At 37.8% G+C, this 20,328-nt stretch overlaps 9 protein-coding genes across 9 annotated transcripts; 2 read left to right on the top strand and 7 right to left on the bottom strand.

The window, feature by feature from the left end:
- Positions 1-77: 77 nt before the first annotated feature.
- Positions 78-2,633, top strand: lsh1 (ER heat shock protein Lsh1; the record flags this gene model as incomplete). The annotated part of the gene is made up of 1 exon (XM_056182200.1): positions 78-2,633. One exon carries the CDS (start codon positions 78-80, stop codon positions 2,631-2,633), a length of 2,556 nt encoding a protein of 851 aa, XP_056037702.1.
- A 200-nt stretch (positions 2,634-2,833) lies between these two features.
- On the bottom strand, positions 2,834-4,297 carry hem14 (protoporphyrinogen oxidase Hem14; the record flags this gene model as incomplete). The annotated part of the gene is made up of 1 exon (XM_056182199.1): positions 2,834-4,297. One exon carries the CDS (start codon positions 4,295-4,297, stop codon positions 2,834-2,836), a length of 1,464 nt encoding a protein of 487 aa, XP_056038295.1.
- An 810-nt stretch (positions 4,298-5,107) lies between these two features.
- Positions 5,108-6,565, bottom strand: yam8 (plasma membrane stretch-activated calcium ion channel Yam8; the record flags this gene model as incomplete). Its single annotated transcript, XM_056182198.1, has 1 exon — positions 5,108-6,565. The coding sequence occupies one exon, from the start codon at positions 6,563-6,565 to the stop codon at positions 5,108-5,110; it is 1,458 nt and encodes a 485-aa protein (XP_056038294.1).
- Positions 6,566-6,735: 170 nt separating this feature from the next.
- shk2 (PAK-related kinase Shk2) lies at positions 6,736-8,547 on the bottom strand (the record flags this gene model as incomplete). Its single annotated transcript, XM_056182197.1, has 1 exon — positions 6,736-8,547. One exon carries the CDS (start codon positions 8,545-8,547, stop codon positions 6,736-6,738), a length of 1,812 nt encoding a protein of 603 aa, XP_056038618.1.
- A 755-nt stretch (positions 8,548-9,302) lies between these two features.
- Positions 9,303-9,758, top strand: ndk1 (nucleoside diphosphate kinase Ndk1; the record flags this gene model as incomplete). The annotated part of the gene is made up of 1 exon (XM_056182196.1): positions 9,303-9,758. One exon carries the CDS (start codon positions 9,303-9,305, stop codon positions 9,756-9,758), a length of 456 nt encoding a protein of 151 aa, XP_056038835.1.
- Positions 9,759-9,935: 177 nt separating this feature from the next.
- mod21 (gamma tubulin complex GCP5 subunit Mod21) lies at positions 9,936-12,053 on the bottom strand (the record flags this gene model as incomplete). Its single annotated transcript, XM_056182195.1, has 2 exons — positions 9,936-11,838; positions 11,890-12,053. The coding sequence occupies 2 exons, from the start codon at positions 12,051-12,053 to the stop codon at positions 9,936-9,938; spliced, it is 2,067 nt and encodes a 688-aa protein (XP_056038832.1).
- Positions 12,054-12,918: 865 nt separating this feature from the next.
- elo1 (fatty acid elongase Elo1) lies at positions 12,919-14,797 on the bottom strand (the record flags this gene model as incomplete). Its single annotated transcript, XM_056182194.1, has 3 exons — positions 12,919-13,515; positions 13,580-13,940; positions 14,673-14,797. The coding sequence occupies 3 exons, from the start codon at positions 14,795-14,797 to the stop codon at positions 12,919-12,921; spliced, it is 1,083 nt and encodes a 360-aa protein (XP_056037621.1).
- A 1,197-nt stretch (positions 14,798-15,994) lies between these two features.
- On the bottom strand, positions 15,995-16,366 carry SOMG_03403 (uncharacterized protein; the record flags this gene model as incomplete). Its single annotated transcript, XM_056182193.1, has 1 exon — positions 15,995-16,366. The coding sequence occupies one exon, from the start codon at positions 16,364-16,366 to the stop codon at positions 15,995-15,997; it is 372 nt and encodes a 123-aa protein (XP_056038587.1).
- Positions 16,367-16,617: 251 nt separating this feature from the next.
- trk2 (plasma membrane potassium ion transmembrane transporter Trk2) lies at positions 16,618-20,065 on the bottom strand (the record flags this gene model as incomplete). The annotated part of the gene is made up of 11 exons (XM_056182192.1): positions 16,618-16,692; positions 16,799-16,824; positions 16,889-16,907; positions 16,960-17,030; positions 17,086-17,152; positions 17,200-17,452; positions 17,505-17,524; positions 17,636-18,591; positions 18,633-19,713; positions 19,778-19,932; positions 19,975-20,065. The coding sequence occupies 11 exons, from the start codon at positions 20,063-20,065 to the stop codon at positions 16,618-16,620; spliced, it is 2,814 nt and encodes a 937-aa protein (XP_056038826.1).
- Between the last annotated feature and the right edge of the window lie 263 nt (positions 20,066-20,328).

The following is a 20,328-nucleotide window of genomic DNA, read 5'->3' as shown; positions in this document are numbered from 1 at the left end:
CACAACAACATGTTACATAGAACTAGGTGAATACCTTCAACTTCTTCCATTCACAGGCAATTTCTTTTGAGGCTGTAATGAGGTTTTCATGGCTTTTGTTTGCTATAGGCTTTCTTTCATTTGCATGGCCTGTAGTTTCTGCACCAATATTGGCTATTGATTATGGTACCGAATGGACGAAAGCAGCTTTAATCAAAGCTGGTATACCTCTGGAGCTTGTATTGACTAGAGATACTCGTCGTAAAGAACAAAGTGCCGTTGCTTTCAAAGGTGATGAAAGACTTTTTGGTGTTGACGCTGCTAATTTGGCAACTCGTTTACCTTCTCACTCTATACGGAATGTTAAAGAATTATTGGACGTTTCGGGACTCAATTCAAAGTTGGTTCAAAAGTATTTAGGGAATAACCCTGCCTTACAGCTTCAGGAAAATGAAGAATCGGTGTCTGGAGTATCTTTTGTCGTTTCGGATTCAGACTCTTATACCTTAGAGGAAATTATTGCAATGACTATGGAACATTATATTAACTTGGCTGAGGAAATGGCTCAAGAACCTATTAATGATTTGGTTCTGACCGTCCCTCCACATTTCAATGAACTTCAACGGTTCGTTTTACTTGACGCTGCACGTTTACTAAACAAAGACGTCTTGGCTTTAATTGATGATGGTTTATCAGTGGCTCTTGAATATTCTCTTTCTCGATCCTTCTCTGAAGAACCTGCTCATCATATCATTTATGATGCTGGATCCGGTTCAATCTCTGCTACCTTGGTTGCTATAGATGCTGTTCCAAAGGGGACCTCAGGCAAAGGCAAAAATATTACTCGTATCCGATCATTGGCTAGCTCCACGACCCTGGATTTAACTGGAAATGAGCTTAATCGAAGAATCGTGAACTTTATGAAGGATGCATTCCAGCAGAAGCATAATATCGACTTGTCCCATAACAATCGAGCTCTTGCCCGTCTAGAGAAAGAAGCTTTGCGAGTCAAACATGTCTTATCTGCAAATTCTGAAGCTTATGCTTCAATAGAAGAATTAGCTGAAGGAATAGATTTTCGCCTAAAAATCACTCGCTCGGTTTTTGAATCTTTATGTCAGGACTTAGCTACCTCTGCTGTTTTGCTAATCAAGGAAACTCTTTTGAAAGGCAATGTATCACTTGAAACACTGGATTCCGTTATTCTTCATGGAGGAACATCACGTGTTCCTTTTATTCAAGCTGCTATAGATGATTATGTCAAGAGTGATAAGGTTTCTAAAAAGGTGAATGCTGATGAGGCCTCTGTGAAAGGCGCTGCCTTTTATGGTGCTAGCTTGACTAGCAGTTTCCGTGTGAAACCTGTTATTGTTCAAGGAGCAGTTTACAATTTCTACTCACTTACTTTAACCAATATGCATCCGTTAGTTGCTTTACCTGAATCCACCCTATTTGGCTCTTCGCATATAGTTGCTATAAATACTACCGATTTAGGAGCGCATCCTTCCTTACCAGTTTCTAATGGCGGTACTCTTATTGGAGAAATCAGCATCAACAACTTAACCGAAGCATTGAAACAAGCTGATTCTTGCTCCGAAAAGCAAGTTCTGTTTGAGTTCTCTTCTGATCCTTTGAAGGGAACGTTTATTCCTGTCCGTTCATATGTTGCATGCGAGCAGAAGTCGGCTTCAGCATCTGGCATTGGAGGAAAAGTTAAAAGTCTCTTCAGTAATAATCAACCTGGAAAGTTAAATGAGGAAGCATTGGAGCTTCAAAGTCTCGATTTCACTTACAGACGTTATAGAAAACTGTCTGAAGATTCTCTTCAACTGTTCTCGGACAGACTTGCGCTTCGTTCTTTGAAGGACAAAAGCAAGGCTTTACATGAAAGTGCCCTTAATGAATATGAAAGCTTGCTCTATAGAGCTCAAAGTTTGTCTGATGATGATGAAGTGTTAACTTATGCTAATCCCGAAGAATCAAAGACTTTGAAACAAATAGCTGTTGAAGATATTGATTGGTTACTTCAAGATGGACCAACCGCCGAAACTAACATAATTGTGGCTAAGCAAAAGAAGCTTGCCGATATCATCTATTCCATATCTTATCGTCAAGATGAGAGTCACAAGTTTAATTTTAGCCTTGAAAGTCTAAATTCGACCGTGGAAAAAGCAGAATCTCTGTTGTCTAGCTTTGATGTCCCTCCGTATCCGTTAACGGAATACGACGAAAAAGATGTGAAGAGGGTTACTTCCATCCGTAATGCTTCTTACAAAAAGTTAAGTGAAGAGTACGATAATGTTACTGCTTGGCTCAATGATAACTTGGAAAAGCATGTCTCAAGAGCTAAATACGAAGACCCTGTTATGATTACTTCAGAAATGGATTCTAAGACTAAAAAGCTTCAAAACCTATTATATGAATATCTTCGCCGTTCACTTCAACATCCAAAGTTAAAGCCTAAAACTAAAGCACCCTCTTCTTCATCCGAGGCAACTTCCACCTCTGAGAAAGCCGATCAAGAGACCGCAAAGCCCTCCGAGGGTTTTACTGAGAGCCATTCGGAGCCAACATCCACAGCAGCTTTTGAATCGACCGCTGGTACATCTACTTCTACAGCTGACAATGACAATGACTTTGAGGACGAACTTTAACCTTGTTTTATTTATAAAAAAAAAACAATATAACTGAGATAATCCGTTTACTAGACGAAGTCAGTTTAGCTGGCTCATGATCATATAAAAGCTAGATTATATATATGAATTTGATTGTCTTTATGAGATGTTGATTAATAGCCAAATTTTTAATACTGTAGGGATAGTCTTTAATCAAACCAGAACGTAAACTGAAAAATTTATTGTCCTTTAAGGGCAATTTCTTGTGCTGTTTTATAACCGTTTAAAATGCAATCTCCTATACTAACTCCATTGTACCAGCTTCCAGTAAGATAAAGTCGCCCCCGGAGATTGTCGTCGATCCATGATTGAACTTTGTCCAACTGATGTTGATGGCCTACCATGTATTGGGGAATACAGTTCCGTTGTAAAGTTGCATTCGCAACGTCCGGGGATGCATGTATGCTTAAGGACTGCTTTACAGCTTCTTTTGCATAACTGATGGCTTTTTCTGGTGTTGTTGGAATAGATTTTGGGTCGTAAGCATAGTTAGAGCCCCCCATCATAACGGTAAGTTTTGTCCCCTGTTCAGGATTATTTTGTTCACTGTCAAAGACAACACCTAATATATGGTTCGGGTTATTTGGTAAACGAAGAGGTGCTAAATACCCAAATCCTTTATAGTTTAGTACAGAGGCGTCCTGGTAAAATAAGTTTACAACGTAAACACTACTAGTTGGAGTGCTCATAGCAGGGGAAGGCAATAACTCTGATAATTGATTTGAGGGCATAGCGAAGACTGAGTAATCATACTGGCAATTGTTAACTTCAACTTTCTCATTTGAAGCGGACAGCGCTAATCTTGTAACTGGTTGGTTGAAACGAACTTTCACATTTGAAGAAGCATCGAAAAAGGCATTCAAGTGCGAGACTATGCTTTCGATTCCATTTTCAAGGGATATCATTGAAGAAGATTGTAGAGATTTGAAAAGTTCTTTAGTATCTTCATTCTTCAGTAAAGATGTCCTTAATAGTTTTTGGTTTTCAGTCAACAGTTCTCCACGAATCGAGGCTAAGACCATTCCTAAAATAACGCTTCTATATTTCCTTTCGACATCTGCTAAAAAACCAAACATAGTAGATTGTAGAGAAAGAGAATGTAAGTCGCCAGCATATATTCCATTAATTAATGAACTCATTAATCGGTGAGTAAACATTTTCCCAAATCGCCTTTCCATAAAAGATCCTATACTTTCATCTTCATTATCAATTTTCTTTTTTTGAAACAGATCTCGCAAAAGAGCAAATGGTACTGCTCGAAGAGCAGGTTGCATAACAGATTTAAGAGCCTGAAATCCACTAGATGGAACGGCATTCAGCCTGTTTGGATAATATATATATTTATTTTTTGCACTTGGTGAATCTTTTAGTATTGGTTTGATACCTTTTTCCATCTTCAATTGCTTTAATAAATCCACTGTTGCCAAACCAGCCAAGCCAGAAGGGCGTAGAGTCCTCGGTCCTTGTTCGAATAACACATTTCCTGTAGGAGAGGTTGAAGTTGGTATCTTGACAGATTGAAGCCAACCTCCTAATCTTGAGTCTCGCTCATATAAATCAATTTGACATGTTGGAATCAACCTCGATAAATAGAATGCAGTACTCAATCCAGCAATTCCACCTCCACAAATTGCAACTTTCATATTTATAGGCTGGTAGAAATTGCAATGCTCATAGGGAAATAAAGCAGGTGGTCGAATTTAAAGATCAGGTGTTTTTCCTTTGAAGACTTGGAGACCTGTCACTTTATTTCGTACATACAAAGAATTCCAAAACACAAAAATTTTGAAATATAATGAATACAATTAATAGATGATGGTTATCAACGACCAAGGAAGTTTAATGTCCAGACGCTGGGTAACCGACGAATGTCTTACAGTAAGTACAAAGGTTATACAAAATAAGAGTATGGCTAGTTCATGTTTATGTACGGTTTCAAGAAAGGAAAAAATATAAACGAAATTTTATCTATAAACCTTTTTAACGGCTGAAGTCTTTCTTTATCAACAATTGACGAAGTACTATGCAAAGCTTTCTTCAATATGGGAGCTGAGTGCTTGTGCTCGACATTGCTTTTACAAGAAGTAAAACAGACACGTTTGTGCTTTGTAATAATATGTGGCTCTTCAAGCTTATAATGAGTCTTGAAAGCAGCCGACTCTATTTGAATACAAGTAACTTGACTGATATTAAATGCTCGTAAAACGTTTACTCTCTCTCTCGCTCCATTAATGGTAGAACGGCATTACTTGTATGTTATTTTCTTTACCTCTTATGCTTGAAGGCTGGTAGTGTAAATATTCACATTTTTATTGCTTGTTGCAACTTGATCCAAAATAAATACCTACATAATGTAGATTGTTAAAAACACAAACGTAACATCAACTTCAACTCATCAAAATCCTTTTCATTAGTCGAACTAAAATTAAAACAGAAATATATTTAGAGCGACATTAAAGGACCAAACACCAAATTAAAAAAAGGATTATAAAGGACAACCAAGGTATTTGTAAAAAGCTTGCGACGCTTTCATAAAATTCTACTCCAGGTGCATTGCAAGCGATTACACCCGTCGCATTGCTAATCTCACCATATGACTCTTCTAATCCAAATCCACTCCTGGGACAAGAAAATCCTAAATCCACAGGGCAACTTGAAGCTAACGTGTAGCAAAGATGAGCGCACGGAAGGACCTCTTTATATGGGCCGGGCCGAACGACTTCGTCTATTAACGGATATCTTGAGTTATTGTTCCTATAAACAAGGAAAGTGCTGTTATCCGTTATATCTGCACAGCGGGGGATGACGGCAGCACATAACCAATTTCTGTAACTCTGCAGGCAGTCACTGCAATTACGGAACAGAGAATAAATGGAAAGCGCAGTTGCATTACAAGGGTATTGATCCAACGTATATGTGAAGTTTTGGTAATAGCCATACGCTTGCTGGTTGTACCATGAAGCTAATGATAAAGCTGAATAGGCTGCAGCGTTCCCGGGAACGGAATAAGCTACTTCAGAACAAAACTCCAAATCATAGATCAATTGACATGTTGTTCCAACGTTTGTCGTAAAAGTTATAGGAGGATAGGTAGTACCGCCATATGCGTCGATATTGGGCTTGACCACATATGCGGTATACGAAGTGTTTGGCGATAATCCTTTCAAATAAAACTGTTCCTTGGCAAAGGGACCTAAACCACGTACCGTCATCGACAAATCTGCATTGTTTATGTTAAGGGTAGATGGATTGCCTCGGTAAGCACAGAAAGATCTCGATAGTTGTCCGATTTGTTTATCAAAAGCTGAGTCCGTTGGATTAACGTAAATTTGATAATTTGGAATTACAGACGTATCATTTGTAGTAAGATTACCAGTGATTAGTAAAGCTGCTTGAAAATCTGTATCTTGGGCGAACAAAAACTTTGTTTCATTGTACTGGGTAAAAGTAAAATTATTGCCAGCAGACAGCTCATATTCTGTTTGATATGCACTATTGGAAGTCTTATCATGATTGCCGCCGATGTAACTTTGACTATATTGAGAATCACTGCTGGAAACCGCAATAAACATTGGTGAATATCCAGTTATCGACAAGGAAGCCAGTCCGGCATCCACTGAGGAATAAGAGTAATTCCCTAAAGCAAGGGAATTGTCAAAGGAATAGTTGGAGGCATAGAGTATTAAATTGCTAGATCCTTCAAATGTAGAGCATGTTGATAACGTCAAATTGATGGTCTTAGCTTGTCCCTCTGACCAAGAAATGTTGTAATAAACTACACTTTGGTCTTCTATGTTCCCTACAGCCGTGCCATTGAGAGTCAAAGGATTGTAGGTAATAGCTGCAATTTTAGTCGCTAAAAGAAAGACGAACACTGGGAAAAGGAAAAGGATGCTGGTAAATTTTATCATAAATAAAGAACAAAACAAATAAGATTAAATTAAATTGTGAAAACCCTGAGTAGCAAATGAGGGTCTCAAGGTAAAAGGGCACAAAAAGCAAAGAAGTACAAGAAAATACTCTGTAAATTAAGCTTATAAATTAAATATATTTAGATTTTCATAAAGAACAATCATAAAACTTAATGATTACGGGGTTTGACAACGTCAGTTGAAATTAAAGGGATTAAGCTCTTAGGTGAACATGCTCGTTGAAGGAAGGAGTGGTTTAATAGTTCAGCGGCGGTTGCTCTAAAGATTGTGTCGGTATTCAAACATGAGTTTAAAAAAGAATGTAATTCTTTAGATACAAATTCAGGATTTTTAAGGGAAGGAGTTCCTGTTTTTGCGATCATGTACAATGCTTTCATGGGGTCTTCTCGAAGGTAGGGAGGTTCGTTTTCAAGCATTTCAATAATCATTATCCCAAGACTCCATATGTCGACCTTTGTTCCATATTTTTGCTGTTTAATTATTTCAGGAGCCATCCAGTACGGCGTCCCGACCATAGTTACACGCTTATGTGAGCGATCCATGAGCCGTGCACAAAATCCAAAGTCCGTTATTTTTATTTTTCCTTGTTTATCTAAAAGCACATTATCGCTTTTGATGTCCCTATGGATCACATTGCGTGCATGCAAATGTTGGATGCCTTTACACGTTTCTAGGCATATTCGAGCAACTTGCTCTTCGTTAAGTTTGTGCTGCTGGATAATATCTGTTAGGGAACCAGCATCCATGTACTCCATAACAACCCACAGATGCCTGTCTTTAATTAGAAAAGCATCAAGGAAGCTTACTATGTTTGGATGAAACGATTCGCGCATTACAGTAATTTCGTTCAAGAGCAGCTCTTTTCGACTCTGAAAATGAAAATCAATACTTTTAATGGCTACTAGTCCATTATTGTATAATTCATTCCCTGCTTTTACCTTGGCCAGATACACGGATCCAGAAGCACCCTGGCCAAGTTTGTGCTTTACAGAATAAATAGTGCTAGGATCCTTAGATGTAATGGAATTTTTAAGGACTTCCATCACTTGTTTCTCTGTTAGCTTCACATTAGAGGTTTCACCATTTTTGTCACGGATGGAACGAGCGGGCTGTAGTTTTTCGCTGAAGGAAAGATCCATAACACTTGAGTCATTGGAAGAACTGCTTTGAGAAGGTTCTGAAGAATCTTTGTTATTTTTCTTTTTGTACTCAAGATTTAATGTCAATTGATCTTCATCGTCATCATACGAAGAGGTTGTGGTTGTACAATCAGAATTGTGAATAGATGCCTCATTCGACATAGCTGAGGGGGAAAACACAGGTGGGCTATATCTGATAATGGAAGCTTTCAATTTTACCTGATTTCCAAATTCAATGTAATCTCTTTGATAGCAATATTCTCCGCTGGAATGATTGGATGTCTGAATGGCTGATTTGGGCTTCTTAAGGAAATCCTTGGTACAGATCGAGTCGCTTTTGAGCACGACAGACCATTCTTTTGGAAGTCCTACGTATTTACCCTGGTCATCAACTCCTACATGTATTTCATGTTTAGGATCCATGGGTCCTGAAACTTTGTTGGACAAACTTCTAGCTGAAATGGCATCCATCCACTCATAGCAATCCATATTGTGGGAGACTGAAATTTCAAGAGCCTGTAAAACTGATGTGGATTGGCGGATTTTCAATTTCACTCGAAAACAAAACGTCCGAGATTTAGAACGCTCGACTTTCTCGATGTCCTTTAAAAGAATTGTCAATTGCGCCGTATCTGATTTGTTGCTTTTATATAAGGAAATCGAATTATGCGATAAAACAAGCCATTTCTTCGTCCATGGAAGGTACTTCATTTTTTCTTCCTTTATCATTACCCATCCTTCGCGAACAATTCCTTTTGTCGATTGCTTTATATCTGTGAGAGAAGGTATCTCTACTAGTTCACCACGAACAGTGATCAACATTATCCTCTATATTGTAGAAAATAAATTCGTACTAGTTATATTTCACCTTTTCGATTATTCTGTTTTTCTTCACTTTTGTAAATTTGAAGTAAAGAACCCATGATTTATCAGAGAACAAAGAAACGCGTAAACAAAGAAAGTTTAATAAAATAAATTTCTACCTGGTGACGTGTCGTGGTATGTAAACAAACCATTCCTATAAACAAAATGCTTTTGGAATTGATAACTCCATATTTTCTTTTTTTTTATGATGAAAGTAGTGACAAAAAATCCATTAATATAAATTCAAAGACCTTCTTCACGTTGACAAGATACGAATCGACGACACTTCAAGACACCTATCCTTCTCTCGTTTTAAGCTCAGTCTATTTGGAAAAACAACGGTAGAGTTGTGTAGTCCTTTTCAACATGAAAGGATCTGCTAGCGATTTTTCAGTACCTTTCTCTCATGCCGGACATCTCCTTTCAGCTTCATTTTTTGTAATCAATTGGATGCGCTACGAAAAAACGAAATTGATTGTATTAATAAAAAATGATAGCAGCTCCAGTTTTTCTTCTTCTTTTTCTTTGTTTCCTTATATCTACAAATGTACGTCTATTATTATCATTTATTTATTTATTTGTTTATTTACAGAATCGTTACTCATGACGCATTCTCACTTCCCTCGGAAGGAACTCTTATGAACGATTAATCTCAGACTTATCGATCTACCAACCACGCCCTCTTTTAGCTAACAGACAATTTCGACCGTAAAATGAGCCAAGAACAAACTTTCATTGCTATTAAGCCCGACGCTGTTCAACGTGGACTTATTGGTCCTATTATAACCAGATTTGAGCGTCGAGGATACAAGCTTCGCGCTATCAAGTTGCTAGTCCCCGATCGCACTCTCCTTGAAAAACATTATGATGAACACAAAGGAAAGCCTTTCTTTGAAAAGCTCGTCGGATTTATGGGTTCCGGCCCTGTTTGCGCCATGGTCTGGGAAGGAAAGGATGTAGTCAAGACTGGCCGTGTTATGCTTGGTGCTACAAATCCTTTGGCCTCTGCTCCTGGCACCATTCGTGGTGACTACGGTATTGATCTGGGAAGAAACGTTTGTCATGGCTCAGATTCGGTTGATAGTGCCAAGTATGAAATCAACTTATGGTTCCAAAGTGCCGAAATTCAACAATACGACCGCGCTATTGAAGGTTGGGTTTACGAATAAGTTAATGATCTCGTCAAATTTTCTTGCCTTGTTCAATTTGCTTCTTAAGATTCATTAACGAAGCTAAACTATGAATTATGAATACACTAGCATCGTTCATTTCGACTTTCTTCAATAAGATCTTATGACTCTTAAGTGAATAGTAGTTCAAGCCTCTCTTTGTACATAGTTCTGCTTTTAAACTTCGGGGATAATCAGTAAGAGTAATTCTGATAAACGCCTTCTACAAGAATAAGCACCAGGATCAATGGGTCGATCAGGATGCAATAGAACTTTGGATAGTTTCACAAAAATATCACAGAACTTTCCTGCTTCTTCGTCCACTTTATTTGATTCTAACGTTGAACCTGAATTTGTAGAGAACCTTTTTTCCATAACATTTGCAAACACTTCTTGTTGACAAGTTAGAACTTCAAGCCGTAAAATTTCCACTACATCTTCGGTAAACACATCTCGAAGGAATTGTTCTATGATTTCTTCCATACTCAGATTGTTATGAACTGGCTTTATTTCTGTCCCGAAAAAGCTCAAGTTGCTATTCACGTTTGTTGCATCGGACAGCATTATTTGAAGTTCATTATGCAAAAACATACAATAATTTAGACATGTTTGAATGAACACGTAATGACCATATGCCATTTTCCCTTGTTGCTTGAGAAGTAACGAACATTTGGCAGACTCAAATCTTTGAATTAAAGCATTCAGCCCTGAGAGGGGAGTACGTTCCTGTGAGGCCATTCTTTCAATTCCCCAGAATGGGAGATTCGATTTTTTTGCTTGAAAACATACTTCCAATTGTAGTAATACTTCTGCAAAAGAAAACGCATTTTCATAAATGAAAGAGCTTTCTAATTCTTGCAGTGTTTCCTCGTGACCTTCCTCAAGATTCGGCTGCTTCATCATTAACGAAACAATTGGCTTCGCATATTGGGGGATCTTCTCAAGATGCAGATGATTTGCAAACTGATATAACCATCGTATAACCGCTGTGCATGAGGATTTAAATAAATAATTATAAGTATCCTTCTCATGTTTCTGTTGCTTCAAAATGTCAAGTTTCTCCACTACATCCCAAACGGTGTTTGAAGTGTTTAAAATCTGTAAATAGTTTTTCAAACAAAAAATGATAGGGGATAAATCCATATACGCTTGGAATAGAGTCGACTTTGTCGATATATAGTATATCTCAAACTCCAACTTGTGCAACTGTTTTTGCAATCCTTTTAAACAATTTTCTAAGGGTTCCTTTAAATAGGGAAAAACAAGCTCTTTCCTAACAATCTCAGATGTGTTATGTAAATTCAAATGACCCACATTCTTCTCTGTTACATCTTTTAGGAGATTTCGAAAGTTGTTCAAACAAGAACCATGGCTTGCAAAATTATCCAGTATACTGTACATTGATTCATGAGTAAGTATGTTCACTTTCGGAAGTATCTGACGCCTAACCTTTACAGTTCCATCATCATGAGTTAGAAAGAAAAAACTAGGGAGACCAAACAGCATGTAAATAACATCCTTCACAAACCATCTTTCTGAGATATTCTTTTCCTCTAAAGCGCTACTCCCATCAAAAAACATGAATGGTTTCACCTTCCTAAAACTCGCAATGGCTTCTTTCCTAACATAGGGTATAGCGGAATCACTTGAGGGTTGAAGCTTCCATATATGGGGATCATCTTCTTGAACACTGTCTACCATTTGTTTTTCGTCTGTAGTTGACGTAGAGCAGTGGGTCTCGCCTATTGTTAAATCATCAATATATTCGTCTTTGTCTTCTTCTTCTTCACTGGTTATTTCCATCCAATCTTGTTCTTCCCAATGGTCTCCACCGAGTGAAGATAGCTCTTCATTCAAAGAACGCGACTCAGTTTCGGCATGCAAGTCTTCTATTTTGTTTCGGGATCCTACATTACGAATTTCTAAAGGATTTCTTGAAAGCTCTAGTAACACCGCCAAATACTGAGAATGTAGAAATTCTTCCTTCAGGCTAGTAGTCTGTCGCTCGAGAAGTTCGCATGCATCGAGGAGAGGTACTTCCAAATCCTCACGGCCCAGGATGGACATTTTCTCGGAAACCCTGATGATTTAGTTACAATTAAAGAAGAATAAAACAATTAAGGAATCATACCTATAAAGTCTTTCCATCACTTCACTAAACACCAAAGTACGACTCGGCGTAGTATGAATAATTTCTTGGCATCTCTTAAGCCATTTTTGATCAGGTGCATCTTTTGTGTTTTTTAAGTTTTTCCAAAGAGATTCCAAAGTATCAATATTCTTCTTGGTAACCATCAACTCCTATACCGTTGAATTTGTTTACGCTTAAAATTATACCACCAAATGATTACTTTCCTTTCGAAAACATGGGAATTGTTTTCAAGTATATTGTACGAAATATAGTTCAAATGGTTACTATTCAATTTACCAACCAATATTTAATGTTGAGTCATGCGCGGTAGGTAAATTTCGTTCCAAAGCTTGCAGGTTGCGTTTAGTATACGAATCGACATTCTTATGGAACATTGCAAGTATAGAATTCCAGAAAGTTTACAAATAAGACTTACTAAATAGAAGAAGAAAAGCTGCAGTAGAAAAATATATCAAAATAATAAATTGCTAGCATAATATTATAAATCTTTGAAAATTTCCATAATTAAAATGATAATATGTACAGTTTATAGTAAACAGACCATACTTTAAGCTATGAAAAATAAATATCCAATACTTGTTGGCATTTGGGGTCCACTAAATAAATGGAATCAAGCCCTTTTAATGATGCATCATTAGAAGAGACTCCATCGATAAGTTAGGTAGGAAATAACTCAATCAAAGTAACGCGTTCATAAAAAGAAAGCAAATACAGTGAAAAATCGATTCACACTTTGCACGTAGTACTCTTAATACTAATGTCGATAAACGCATTTTTTAAATATCGAAAAAATCGATATTTGTAATACAAAATATCCAAAAAAGAGACTAAGCTGTTCCTTTTTTTTTGTTTTTGCTTCTGTTTTAATACTTATTTGCCGGAGAATCACGATATTAATACGTCGTTTCACTTCGAAACCAAAACATTGGGTAAAAATAAGCCTATAACCGCTCAAGACATATAGATCATATGTAAAACAGAAAAGGAGTGAACCAATTTTTTTGTAAATTAATTGTCCTTCCTTATGCCAGAAGAGATAGGACCCAAGTTGCTTACAAGTGTGTTGCAGCTAGATTCGGTTAAGGAAGCGTTGTTTTTGGAAAAGAGCTTCAAGTGCAAATTATCTGAAACATTCGAGGGAGCACTTTGCTTTGATTTCTTGGCAGCAGCATTTTTTTTGTAGGTGTTGCGATAAAAGACAACAAACAGAATTAGGTAAGAAGAAATGGTAATAAGACCACAAAAGGCAGCAAAGGGTTCACCAGAACAATGGCCCCAGCAATACTTGTTGTAATTTTTTGAACGGTATAAAAGTTCAGTTCCAAAAACAAAATAAATAAATCCTAGATCGGTAAAAAATTGAATGATCTGAAAACGGGTAACCCACTTTTTCCAAGGCACACGGATGCCTCTGGCGACAAGGTAATAATAGTAATACATAACTACATGAACCAATAAATTAATTTCGATAATTAGCCAGGAGATCGAAGTCCTTCCCACAATTTGAGAATAGACCAAAAGGGCCGTGGCTCCATGATGATAATAGTGAAGAAATTGAAGTGGCTTTTTGCGTAATACTAGAAAGAAAGTATCGGCAAGTTCAAGCTAGGGGAAAGAGGTAATGTTAGAACAACGAAGGAATACAGAAACAGTAGATAAGGAGACGTACAAATTTTGAAATATAGGCACAGTAGTATAGAAAGAGAAGAGGTTGTGACCAGGCCTTTTCGTTACATATGGAAAAGAAAAACCCGTGCTGATATATCATGGGAGCAACTTGTTCAAATATCAGTAGAGCAAGAATGCTGGAGGTGACAGAAAACACGAGGTTATAATATTGAAAAGTCTTTTTTAAACGAATTGGAGAACGATTCTTCATGAGTCTACTACCCGCAAAAATAGACACATAGTAACCGGTAATCAGAAAAGCGACAGTAGGAAAGGAAGAAAAATGAGTCTTTCCTACGACGAAAGAAAAAGAAGAAGTACTCTTACCAAAAATTGCTTCTGAAAAAGCATTTAGCCAATTCCTATCTCTGTTAGTAAATGATTCCTAAAGGAAACAAGAAATGTCCAAGTTATTCATAATGGAGAATAAGAATAAGAAAAAAAATCCGTTCCTTGGAAGCTTTCTACGTTCATAACTCTTTCAAAGATCCACCAATGTTCAAAGGTATCCTTGATGCCGTCAAACCAGAAACCACTCTTGCTTTTCATTCTCATTCTCCTTGCTTGCTTCCTCCTTTCCACAGAATCATTGGATTCCCCATACATAATGAAGGACCGAAAGAGATGACTCAATATGTTTGGAATAGTGATACTTTGCAAGAGTGCGGTTTCTTATGTTACACAAAAGAAAGCACTAGCTTATATTAAATTGCGAGATGGGAAGTGTGTACCCAAATCAACAATGAAGTACTTATGAAGTAAACGAACGATGCCAAGAGGAAAGAAATGAGAAGGCCAAGGAGGACCAAGGCCAACAGAAGAAGAAATAGACTGCAAAAGACTGTAGACGGAGAAGAAATAGATACAAGATGGGAAAAAATGCTAGGCAAGAAGCTTTTGGGACGGGAAACCTCATCCAGAGTAGCAAATTCCTCAACATGTGCAGTAAGAGAAATATGTTATAACAGCAAGAAAATGGATTTCAACGATAAATTGAAAAGCTAGAATAGTAAAAACAAGAGAAAGAAGAGTAGAAGAAGAAAGACGGAGCAAGCAAAAGGAACAGGGAATCATTTAAAATCAAGTAAACTTACCATAGTGGATATTGAAATTGACTGAATAAAACAAAAGGCATGCTATAGGAACTTTTGGTAGAAGCCAACGAATCATTCTCCACGGCAAACATTTGATTATGGGAAAGAGCACGAGAGGAAGGCATCACAGGAAGTATGGAAAGTTGTGCCAAGTGAGATGAATTAGACGAAACCGAAAACACAGGTGGACGTAATTAAGTCTTGTTGCAGGGATAGTGACAAATAAAAACCAGTGCAATCAAAAAATAGTGAAACCTACAAAACAAACCGAAAATACAAAAACAATCCTAGGATTAAAGATCTAGAGATCAAAACAAGAAGGAAGAAAAAGCGAATAGCAAAATAATAAAAGAATAAGAGTAAGAAATTGGAAACTGGAAACTGGTTTTGTATTTAGCAACAGGAAAAAGAATCGGGAACCGTTGGTAGCATTGGATTCGCACTGTAGGCAACGAAAATCGGATTCAATGGAGCTTGAGAAATATGCCGTTCGTAGAAATGAGACCACTCATTTCCTTTAATAGAAAATCCATTCTCATCCGCGAATCTCAAATACCATGAGAACATAGAATATCAACCGATCCTGTTACTCAAAAGTCACGTCATAAATAAATAAAAGGAAGCAGAAGAAATCATGGAAGTTGGACGGTGGACGTTGGAAAAAGAGAAGAGCAACAAGAAACGAAGAAAAAAAAATTAAAAATAGGAATATGGTTCGCAAATGAGGATTGCCGTACGTTTGCTTGGTTTTCACGCGAATTATGCAAAGTTCGTTTTGTGGGAAATCTATCAGCTAAAAAGAAGATAGGAATAGGAGGGAGCCAACCTTTAAAAAGAGAAAAACTATCGCTCTTTTTTCTTGTACGACTTCCTCCTTTGCGTTTTCTCTATCGGCTTTCCATCGGTGTCGTTTCTCTTTTTCTTTCTACCAATGTTTCTTGTAGGTATCATCCATAACCTGTTGTTTTCTCTTGACTAACATCCATCAAACCATCACAAACAAAAACGCAAACCATTTTGAAAACCACGTTGATTTCTTGTCTTGGTTTCTGTTGTTTTTTGTCTCTGTTTATTTACTTATTGTATAATAAAACATATTATACAAATCTCCATTGCCGTTCGCCTGAAGTCTATTTCCCTTCTGTCTCTTCTGTCCGATTTGCCCTCCACATCGCCCCGGTCCTATTTACCGATTCTTTTCGTCACCCCCTACCTCATTTCTTACCGAACCCGAACGGACAAAATAAATTCGAAAACAAGGCTGAAAATGACATGGTCGGTACCCTGTTATAAGAATGTCAACTCTTACGGTTTCGATACGATTATATTAGCGAATCCTTGGAAATGAAGATTGTTGCGCAGGAAAAAAGGCAAAAGAAAACATAAACGCAAATCCGAAACTTGGTTGAACTTGGAGATTGCCTAGAGCTTTTTGTTTTCTTTTGTTTCTTTTTTCGTAGGCTAATGTACAGTGTTGTCGATTTTTGTATATCAACAATCGTATTCGCAACATCCAGGTCGGCAACGCTAGCTGGTCCGACGAACTCAAGTTTCTTTTCAGTTTTCCAATTCGGTTTCCACATCCCCCAAAACGACTCTACTACTATCGAAGGATTCCATTCCAATAAAAGCAGCTTCAATACCCAATACCCTAGCTTTTTATTTTTATTTTCTTTTTCTTTTTTAATGAACATTCATCCATTTTATACACCAACAACGAATAGAGTAGAAGTAGAACTAGACATCTTTCCTTCTCTGCTACGTTCCTTGTTGGACTTTTTGGAACCCCATACCAAACTAGTCCTTTCCATGAAAACGCCCACATCATGAACCCTGGTAATAAATATTCATTTCAAATTCTATCATTCTATCATTTATAGAAGTGTCGTAAAAACCAATGCTTTTTTAAAACGTCTTCGCCGTTTTTTTTTTTCGATCATGGAATTCATTTATTCTTTCCATGCTTTCGAATGTAATCCTCTTCTTCCCGATCAAAATTTTTGTCAGATGGCATAAGTACCTACACATTTCATATCGTTTAGCATTCATCAACCTATCCGCAAGTGACAAAATCTCTTTACCGAAACCTATAGCATCCGCAAAGAGATTCTAATTCTTTGACTTACTGCTCGATCCAGGGCACTTGGCAGTCCTAAATTAATAGGTTAGCCATACAACCTCTTTCAATCCCCCATTCAGGATTTCAGGTCTCTTACCTCGATGCCTTCCACGAATCTATTGTTTCGTTAGTATGTACTGTATTTCTCACCATTTCATCATCTCATACCTCTAATGCTATCATCACAAGTTTACTGATTTTTCGAAATTGAGCAGACAAAGACGGCGCATCCCCATATCCTTTTCATCCTTGTTAACACGATACTCTAACCCTTTTTTTCGCTGTTGTTCTTACCAAGACTCAGTCCTACTGTACCATAACCGGAAACAACCTCAAACAAAATCGAAAATAGCGTAAATTGCTAGTTTTGGTTAGACGCTTTCTCGAAACTAGAAACTTTGTTCTTACTGGCTCATCCGCTCTCTGCAACCTAGATCCTTCCAAAATCGTAATGAGAAAAAACCCAAAAAACATGTACCATAAATCATGACTTAATTGACGTTGAAGATGATCTACCAGATAGTTTCTCCCTGTTTTAGGTTTGGTCTTGGCATCTTGCTGCTGCTGCTGCTCTTTATCAGAACTGTCGGTATCGCTTTCGCTACTTTCATCCGCAGGTGGTGCATAAATTCCCAAGGAACGTTCCTCGTAAACATTCGTTCTAATCGTCGGTTAGCTAAAGCCTTCACTTCTATCCTGTTGGATGAACTTACTGTCGAATACTCATAGCAATCTTTTTTTTCCCTAAGGTTAGCGAGTTTGACCCATAAACGAGCTAGACTTTGCGTACCGGCTAAACATAGTTAGTTAATTCATTTTAAAATATATATAAAAAAATGCATACATATGCTGAAATGTACATCATAAACATATAGCTTACGATTAATGCTGGAGCAATACTTCCAATATCTACGACCGTAAAACCAGCCGCTCGGGTAGATGCGTTTTGAAAAATACCGTTCATAATCCTGTATCCGACTGGGATTTGCTCCACATATTGATTGCTTAGGTTGAGCACCATAAAGAAGAAAAACGAAACTAAATTCAAACCTACCAAATTTGCAGTTAAATACCACGTAACTTTTGGAGGAAACAATAGTGTAAAGCTCCGTCGTGGATGCTCAAGTAAAAAAATTAAAGATTGTTGAAAATGCGGTTTAAAAAACCTGCTAAACAATAGAGAACACCAAATCATCAGCCTTAAAGCAATTGGAAAAAATGTATTCCCTGTAAGAATTAAAATAGTCCCCATAACCTGCGGGAATATTGCTTTTTGAAATTGATTTAAAGAGTCATTATGCAGAGCAAATCCAATATTATTAAATAAGGAAGTGGATGTAAACGCGGCCCACCATCCACGATTAATTCCGGCGATTGTACATGCCCTACCGGAAACCTTTGCAGTATATATGTAAATAAGGAATCCAACCAAGCCTAGAACATGCCATAGCAAAAAATAAATTGTCAATAGAACAGTCAGTACTTTTAGAGATTGATATTCAATACCGGCTAGTTCTTCTCTTTCCTCACCAGATAAAGCATAAAACGCAGAATTTCTTCCAACGGTAGGTTGATACGAAAGGAAAGGCATTGTGGTTGATGTGTTTGCCGAACGAAAAGTATTGCTACTTTTCAGCCTGTCAGGCAAGGCCGAAGTAAATGTTTTTCGGAATTGAGAGGGAAGGAGAGACATTGAATGTCTGTCTCCTGGGGTACGATTTGTCAAGGAAAACGTCGCACCTCGATTGGCTCTACCAAAAGACATAGGAGATTTTATAGAACTGGAATCCTTGTTGTAACCTAGTTTGTTAATATAGAAGAAAAAGCCATATAAAACATACCCGCAGTATGAACCGGCTTTCGTTCGTGGTCAGGTGCAGGAGGTATTGCAATTGTAATCCTTGGACTTGCTGCACCTTCACGATTGGAAACTTCTTGTCGTCCTGTGTTACCAGAAGTCGAAACTTGATCTAAATTGTCAGGAGCAGGGGCGCTTTCATCTGGTTCTTTAGACAACGAGTGCGGTTCATTATCGGTACGGGTGATGTTGTACTCTGAAGGATACGGATTAGATCCATGGGAAGAAGACAAAGAGCCAGCAACGGTTTCTCTTGGAGCCGAAAAGTTCGTACGATTAGATGAAGCCGAGCTATCACGTTCATTAATTTGAGTTGAAGTATCAGGATCGTTCGATTCATTAGAATGTCTGGATGGCAGATTGTCCCCACCCGATGATTCGTCTCCAGTACTATTTACATAGTCATTATTTCTGGGGGCATATTCAACCTGAGTAGATGGGTTAGGTTCTTCTCTACGGTCAAAGGGAGACGGAGGATTCATATCATCCAAATCTCGGGATGAGTACTCGATCGGATTAGAATGCTCTTCTTCATCTAAGTTTGATGCTGAGGCCGATGGAGCACCTGAATAGTCACTATTTCTTACACGATACTCACTTTGGGTAGAATGGCGATCTTCATCATGAATTGGCGACCCTGAAAAAGAAGCATTTTCCGCTGGTGAGTCTTGCTTTTCCAAATCGACGGATTTTCTTGGAAATTTGAAAAAAGGAATGTTAGGAAGTGTACTTGGTCTTTGTACTGTGCTAAGTGAACGGCGAAGGCGTGAAAACCCTCCTTTGGGCTGTGTCTCTTCCTCGGTTTCTTGATTGTCTTTTGAAGGAGCAACGGGCCGACGTAAACGATTTCCCTGATCCAGCAACACTTGAATTTTTCGACCACCTACCCTATTGGGTTCGGCCTCCTCCCTAGGGCGAAATGTGTTGTAGGTATAAGTCATCGTCAAACGGTTACCTCTTAGCACTTTGTCATAACGCCTATTATAATAGTACAGCTTTATAACTGTAAGTCCAAGATTGACGGCCACCGGCGTACTTAGAACCGAAAAGATTAACAGTGTAAGCTGTATGAATAGCAATGTTAGTATTATCACAGCACATGGATATAATCAATTTCGTTAGCCTTACTTGCTGGTATATCGAAATATCTGTTATCTTCACTGTAGGGATGCCTGATTGTGTAACGGCTCCACTAGCAAGAAATAGAGCATCAATGTAATGTAAGTGTCCGCTACCGTACAAAATGATGGAATTTAAAATCGTCATTCCAAGGATAAACGCATCTGTGTACCTGTCAGCTGCTATCCAAACTTTTATATGCATACAATGGTATTCAAGAAACTGAAACCGCCTACTCACATAGACTTTACAGAACTTCAAGAACTTGAATAGCCTGCTCTTCTTTATTATTGACATCTCATTTCTTTTTGAATAATCCCTGTTAAGACCGCAATAGAATCCGTTGAGCTTTATCGCTAACAGCAAAAAAACTAAGAACTTCTCTTACTGCTAAATGTGAAAGTATGACAAATGACAAAATCTCGATTTAGCGTATTAGAGCGACATCGTTATACAACACCAGACCTGAGACAGCATGAACGACATTAGTTTACAGAGTCGATTTTAAACCCTGTTCTCAGAGTTATTGTCACATATTCTGTTCATAAGCGATTTATAAA

This window comes from Schizosaccharomyces osmophilus, chromosome 2, assembly GCF_027921745.1.
Source record: "Schizosaccharomyces osmophilus chromosome 2, complete sequence".
In the NCBI taxonomy this organism is placed as follows: domain Eukaryota; kingdom Fungi; phylum Ascomycota; class Schizosaccharomycetes; order Schizosaccharomycetales; family Schizosaccharomycetaceae; genus Schizosaccharomyces; species Schizosaccharomyces osmophilus.
The sequence above is the reverse complement of the archived record's forward strand: the minus strand, read 5'-3'. Positions and strand labels throughout refer to the sequence as shown.